Below are 7417 nucleotides of genomic sequence, written 5' to 3' on the forward strand. Positions count from 1 at the left end.
ACATGGGTGACACTGTGTGTGTTAGGGCGCAGCAGGGTGAAAGCTGCAGGGATGGTGGCCCCTGCTGAGGCCATGAAGCCTGCCAGCTGTCAAGGAGATCGGTGCAGGGGTTCTGGGGCCCTGCACCTCTAGCTGTTGACAGGCAAAACTGGTGACACTGGTGCTTGTGCAACTGGCTGTCTGTCCTGGGGCAGTTGATTGTCTGCATTGATTCTTTCCTCTCCTAAGTCTGTGGTTTTGTAGGTGTTAATTCTTGCTAATAAACCAGTTACATTAGCAAATGTGTATTGAGCTGGTCCCTGAGTGAATCATGATTGATTGGTAACTGGTAACACAGTAACTTAGCAGCCAGGCCTGCAGTAGTTCCCCCCCCCCCCCCCGCCATGTTGTAACACATAGATGTGATATGAGTTTTGCTTTCAAGAATTTGGGGTGCAGTTCCCCCCAAACTCCTGCACCTATCACCTTAAAACTTGTCAGGCTTTACGGCCTTACCAGGGGCTACCACTCCTGCAGTTTTCACCCCCTGTGGTGTAACATGTAGATGTGACACATTTTCTTTCAAGAATTTGGGGTGCAGTTTCTCTCAAACCACTGCATCAATATTCATGAAACTTGGCAGACTTCATGCACTCAGCAGAGGCTACCAACCCTGAAAGTTTCATCCACATCAGACAAAAAACAATAAAGTTATAGACATTTCATTGATTCCCCATTATACCCTATGGCCGGATCTCCAAGGCAGCTCTGAAGCTTTTCCGAAGTGCTTCAAAAGATCCAAACCACTTCGGAAAAGCTAACAAAGCCAGTGCTTTGATTTGGACATGCTGCTTTGGATGCCAAAGCATCCAAAGCTTCTCTGGATCTGAAGCATGATCCAAAGCCTCACATAGCCCTAGTGCATGACTGCTGGCTCTCAGCAGGGTTTAAATGGACGTAGGCCATGTATTCTTCCTTTGCACAGTACCAAATATCTTCCAGAGTCACTACTGAAAGAGGCAGGAAGCAGGGGTAAACTCAGGTAGAAGAGAATCATCTGATTTTGGCTCTCTCTTTAGTCAGGCTCCTTTCTGAACCTATAATGACGTGGCCACTTCCACATGAAAATCTCTAGAAACCTAGGTCTGTTCCCTGCTTAGTTTTCATCACAACTGGGAAGGAACATCTGATATTCTGAGGCCCAGACTTGAGACAGGCTCACAGACAGGCTCTCACAGCTGCCCAAGCCTCTCTGGACTTCCCATATCTCTTTTGACAGAAATAAAACACTTCTTATTTATTTTTCTGACGAATGTAAACATAAGACTTCTTGAAGGCTGGTTCCAGTGAAAAGGGATCTTTAGCTCACCCAGGGACTTTCCCACCCACCTAACTTCATGGCTGTAAACAAATGTTCACTTCTTCCCCTGCAATGAGTTATCTGAGAAACACAAAACTAATTAGTAGTTGACATTTGTATGGGAATGCTACAGGTGTGGGGAAGGGTAAGTGCGGCAGGAGGGTGGGGCCTGTTTTTCAGGGCCCATGGGTCAATCCTCAGTTGGTGTAAAGTGGTATAGATCCATGAAAATTCATGGGATTTTACAGCTTCATGACTGGCAAAGTCTGGCTCGATCTGTTTTGATTATTTCCCTAAATCATCTCACATCTGCTGCCCTAAAATCAAACAAGCCCCCCATGCTGGGCTGATTGATGGCCTCCTTGCTGGCACTGGGTGGGGCAGGTTTTAGCTCTCACTTTTGGACCTCTATATTGAACTTAGTGTGTTATATCACAGGATGGCCTGATAGAGGGGGAAGGGTCCAAGGAAGGGCTCTAACATGGTTTATGTCATTCCTTGAAGTCCTCACCCAGATGGTAGTGGGCACATCAGCTGATGGTAGTGGGTACATCAGCTCACACTAGTGTGTGGGACCTAGGCCTGGTGTGCAGGACTGGGCCATGGACAGATCCAGCATGAAGGACTGGGCTGGCAAGTAGGGTTTTCTATGCATGGATCCACTGAGATGTCCCTGTGCTGGATCCAGCCCATAAACCAGCCCCATGTCATTTATCTCCAATGGGCTAAAAAGGTTTATTACCACTGACCTAGACTAAACTAGACCTAGTTACTAACTGTGCAACTGACACACAGCTCTTCCTGTTCCTCACAACCTAACACCATGTCATCTAGTCACACAGCACCTATCCAGTAGCAGCACAAGGAAAAGGGAGAGCTGAGTAATGCCAAAGGGTGATTAGGCCTTAGGCAGGAAGAGGCATTCCAAAGAGATTGCAGCAATCAGTGCAGTCTCCACGTTCCAGCAGGTGTACCCATAAACCATTCAAACAGCTCATAGGGGGATTTCTGCTCTCCTTACAAAGACTGACCTCTCACAGAACTAGACCCATGAACTGTAAGTTTTACCATCTCTGGGTTGGGTAAAACAAGTCTGGGGCAGTGGAATTTTTGAGACACTAGTGTAGCTAGTACCTGTCATATGGTTCACTGGGGCACTACCCTCTGACACAAGGATCTGAGACTGAGCCTGGTGAGATCTTTCCTTTATTTTTGTGACAAGGATATTTTCACATAGTGGATTGTCAGCCTCAGGCTCAATCCCCAGATCTGGATGAGAAGGAGACTACTTCATGTATAGCTTCAGCTTTGTGATCTGTCCAGCATGGGTGTCTTTGCTAGAAGCAGAAGTCCAAGTGTGATAGCTCATTGGCTGTAGAAAAATCACACAAGAAAAACATTTAGGAACCTGATGGGGGATCATCTTGCTATCACTCCCAGGGAAGCATCACAAATTGATCTCACCTATGTTTCCACTATAAATTTTAAGCATTTATGGTGTGATAAGGAGTATAGGCATCTACTTGCTTGGTCTTTATTCCCCCAGAAAATTTTTTATGGAAACACAAAGAAAACACCTGTTTTGACCCTTAGGGTTCCTTTACAAGTGCCAGAAGGCTGCCCTGATGCACTGTAATTACAGCCTGTCAGAGCAGACTTGATTCAAGTCTGCTGCAACGTGCTAATTAATGGGCTCCAGCCAGCCTTTGGTCTGCCTTCAAAATGGTGGCGGGGGTGCTTTAACTAAAGGTCATCAAACAAGCTTTAGTTAAAGTGCCCTCCCCCCACCATTTTGAAGTGCAGTGAGGTTGATACGTAAGATGTGGTAGGCACTTTAATTAGAGTGGCTCTTGGAGTCCCCCCGCATACCCCACCTTGAGCATCTGTAAAAATGCTCTTAGAGACCAATGGCTTGAACAAAATCAAAGCAACTGGCCCAGGTTGAGGTTGATTGGCAATCACTGACCTCTGCTTATATATTTTTTGGTAGGAGGAGGAGAAGAACACTGCCTCTGGTTGGCAGGGAGACCTGGTTTCTACCCCCACCATCTGCATCTCTGCACCAAGCTAGCTGAAGTGTCGACACATCTTTGTTGGTGCGACACACTGATTCTTCCGTGAATCTTGTTAACTGAGTGATTTTTATCCTATGGACATCACCAGTGCTCCAAGAAGCAATACAAAGTAGCCCCTCTGGTCAACACAATAGATAGTGTGGGGTGTGACAGCTGAAAAGTATGTCTGTGTGATAAAGGTTCTTGCTGAAGGCTCTATGAAGATTAGACCAAGTGTTTTCCTGTATTTGTTTAGATATTAAGCTATATGTTGTTGCTAAGAGCCTAATTAAAGTTTAAGATGTAGTAAGGCCTTGTATAGGCAAAGCCATTTTGTACGGTGGAAAGCAAAGCCATTTTATATTGTGCTGTCCCGCTTCATTGAAACTCCTAGCCCTGAGAAGAGAAAATTTCAGTTCCTCTAATGAGATATTTGCAACCCTCACTCACTGATGACCCCAGGATGCTTCAGACTTTTCACTACTTACAAAGAATGCGGAAGTGTCAGTTCCTGCTGCCACGTGCTGACCCTGAGCTTCACTTCCTTACCAGGTTAAACACAAATTTCATGGAAAGCTCCCCACACTTTCTGGGTAAGTTTTTCTCTCGAAGTTCTCAGAAAGGCAACTTGCGTGGGCAGCTTGGACAGTATAAATATCAGAGCCTCACCTCCAGCGTATCACTTTGCAGCTCCCAGGAGAAGACAGAAACAACTCAACTCCAGAAGAAAACCCTCTTCAAAGTCACCATGAGGACAGCTCTCCTGGTCATCCTAGTCCTGGTGGTTTCCTGTCAGTGTTGTAAAGGTAAGTGGAAACTTTGGTTCAAACATGAAGGTCAGCTGTGCAAGAAGTGTAAACAGCTGTGGTTCCATAAAAGTAAATAAGACCCTCCTGTTTTATACCAGCGGAGGTTCTGGAACTAGCAGGTTGGTGGATTCCAGCAGAGGTATTTGGGATTGTTCTGGAAACCAAGCAACACATTTCTGAAAAAAAAATATAATAGAGAAAAATAGTGTAGACATAATTCAGACCTGGATTAAAAAGGAACTGGCTGAGCTGAATATGGCTATGGGTCCTTTCTCTTTTATTAATGAGTTTTTGATGAAAAATGGATCCATGTAGCTCATAAGGTAGCAGGCTGGAGTTTTTGGGAGACAAACAATTTAGCCAAAATTATTACAAGTCATGAGTGAATTTGGGCCGCTCAAATTTTGGAGGGAGAACAGGAGATACTTTAAAGGGACATAATGTTCAGCAGAGGAGTGATGATCACTGTCTTAAGATAAAACACTTAAAATCACTACTGACTTTTGAAACTTGTGGTCTCTGAGCTCTAACCCTGACATACCTGTGAAGATCTTTGTAGGCACAGTGCATCTCTCAGTGATAAAAAGGAAGGGCCAGGTGCTCACAGGTATACCCAATAGGGAGCTTTGGCCTCCAGTTTCAATTACTCATTTGGCATCAGTCTTCTGTACAGTAAAATGGACAGAGATTCTTGAAGTTAGAATTGTAGGAAAAACAGGACTGAATGGGACCTCAATGGTTTGCCTATCTAGTCCAACACCCTTTGCAAGGCATAAACATCCCAGCCTAAAACATCCCAGAAAAACAGCTGTGTAATCCACTCTTAAAAGCTTTCAGTGTCAGAGATACCACAACCTCTTTAAGCAACCTGCTCCAATGCTTAAAAGCAGAGTGGGATGATTTAACAGGTATGTCAAATTGAAGGTACAGGAGAGGATTCTTTCACTCTCTTCAGCATTAGTGATACTTCTCCTTGTCTACAAGGCCTGTCACCTAATCAGAGAAGAAAATTATGCTGGTTTGGTATGACTTCCTCTTAACTAAACCATGTTGGCTGGCCCTGATCACCTTGTTATGCTGTAGGTGCTTGCAACTCACTTGTTTGAAGACATGGCTTGGTATTTTTTTCAGGTATTGCCATTAGACCAAGGTTCTGAAATTCCCTGGATACTTTCCTTTCCTTTCTTTTGTGAAAGATGGGCATTCTATTTGCCGCCTTCTGGGATCTGGCTTGACCTGATCTCCAAACACTCTCACAGATAACAGCCAATAGCTCTGCAAACACTTTAGCTGCTTCCTTGAATACTTTAGAATGTAGAGTATCAGGTCGTGCTGACTTAAACACATTTATCTTATCTAAATACCATAATCTCTTTGTTTATTCCCTTCTCCAGGCTGAGTATCCCTTGCATCTCCTTTATGCTAACTGTGCTTGCCATATGATAGATGATTTTATCTGTGAAGACTGAAGTAAAAAGAGACATTAAGCATTTCAGCCTTCTTTGCATCATCCATTTTTAGCTTCTCCTCTCCATTCAGTTTAAGGGACCTACAATTGTTTTGGTCTTTCTTAATACAGCTTGGTTCCCCATAGTATCTGTGTGTTAGCTTTAGAAGTCCCATTCCTATGGCAGTTGAATGACTGCTAGGCATTCAGATTTTTATGCTTTGTGAGATGAGTAAATGCTAGTGTCATTCAGAGATCCCAACATTGGCATAATATTGGAATTTACTAGTATTAACCTGTGCTTGCACTCTTCCCTTCTCTTTAACAGCTGCACCTGCTTATATGCCTAAGGAATGCTGCTTTGAGCTTTTCACTGGAGTTATTCAACTATCCAAACTGGTGGATTTTTACAGAATATCTGAAGGCTGTCCTGTACTGGCTGTTGTGTAAGTACAGACCACTCCCTCGATCACTGATCTCTGACCATCCTGTTAAGCATACCACAGAGGAAAGCCAGAACAGTTTTCAGCCATCACATCTGTGACAAATACATCTGTCTGATGAAGCACAGGGTCATTCTAAAATCATGTACGTGGGAGGTTCTGTATAAAGGGAGTAGTTGTGTATAATTTCCTACACTGTGAGGAAGTTGACTGGTAAGCCCCTTCGGCTGGACATTCCTGAAACAATGAGTCCAGCAAGAATCCATTAAGAAATGGATGCACTGTCTACAGTAGACAGCAACGACACTTAATTTGTATTAGAATTGTGCCTAAAGGCTGCAGTGTGCTGGGTGCTACACATGCATATAGGGTAGATTATGAGGTATTTTAGACAGGCTAAGTAAAGCAAGTCAGGAAAGGGTGGGGGAAGTGATGCAAGGAAAGGGACTACTGGGGCTAAAAGATAAAACCAGAATTGTCTTATTTCACTATGCTCTCTTGTTTTCCCCTCGGGCAGTTTTGAAACTGTTGCTGGCCGCAAGATCTGTGCTGACCCTTCCAAGAACTGGGTGAAGAAAGCAGTGAAGAATTTGGAGAAAAGATCTCAGAAAATTAACCACAAAGAACATGCATAAACCTCTCTACATTGCAACTATCCCAAATCTGTTTTTTTTCCTGTTGATGGAAAATATCTGTATAAACATTATTCTACATTGGCTATAATTTATTGGAATGATATAGTTTCAGACCCAATAGACGGCTCAGAAGGAGGCAGAGGGGGATACCTCTGTGCAAAATCAAAGATACACTGACATGTGGGTTTTCACAATGTAAATATCATTGCTAGAATGCACAAGCTGTAACAGGAATGTTTATTAAAGCTTTATTTCTATACCACAAGTGTTATGAGTATTGATTAGCCTCCTCAGTTGGCATTAGCTGGTCCCTGATGTACAGATTGTGAGAGTATTACCACACCAGGAATTGGAGAACAGTGCTGGACGTTCTGTTCATCTCCCAGTGCCAGCTGTGGCAATCAGTGCTCATGTGCATTGCATGCTGTTAAACACAATTAATACTGGTGCAAGAAAATGCAGACTGTGGGCTAGGTAATGAACCACAATACTGGCAATACCTGTTGGCAGATGTATATGCCCAGCTCTGAACAGGTGTCTCACCAGGCAAGGTGGCAATTGATAATAGGATATGTAACAAACTGCAGGTTCCTGCATTTTGACTCTGCCTTCACCCACAGAGGGTGATAGTGGGCATGTCTACACGAGATGCTTTATTGTACAGTACAGCAAATTACTTCACCATAAGCA

The 7417-nt window shown here is 43.8% G+C and overlaps 1 protein-coding gene and 1 long non-coding RNA gene across 2 annotated transcripts; one reads left to right on the forward strand and one right to left on the reverse strand.

The window, feature by feature from the left end:
* Positions 1–2404: 2404 nt before the first annotated feature.
* Positions 2405–4845, reverse strand: LOC132243579 (uncharacterized). The gene is made up of 3 exons (XR_009455219.1): positions 4744–4845; positions 4063–4378; positions 2405–2711 (listed from the first exon to the last, which is right to left on the reverse strand). It is a non-coding gene; the product is annotated as an uncharacterized LOC132243579 (long non-coding RNA).
* Positions 4118–6986, forward strand: CCL17 (C-C motif chemokine ligand 17). Its single transcript, XM_019497702.2, has 3 exons — positions 4118–4199; positions 5978–6095; positions 6610–6986. Exons 1-3 carry the CDS (start codon positions 4142–4144, stop codon positions 6725–6727), a joined length of 294 nt encoding a protein of 97 aa, XP_019353247.2. The 5' UTR covers positions 4118–4141; the 3' UTR covers positions 6728–6986.
* The last annotated feature ends 431 nt before the right edge of the window (positions 6987–7417 follow it).

Source organism: Alligator mississippiensis, chromosome 10, assembly GCF_030867095.1.
Source record: "Alligator mississippiensis isolate rAllMis1 chromosome 10, rAllMis1, whole genome shotgun sequence".
NCBI lineage: Eukaryota > Metazoa > Chordata > Crocodylia > Alligatoridae > Alligator > Alligator mississippiensis.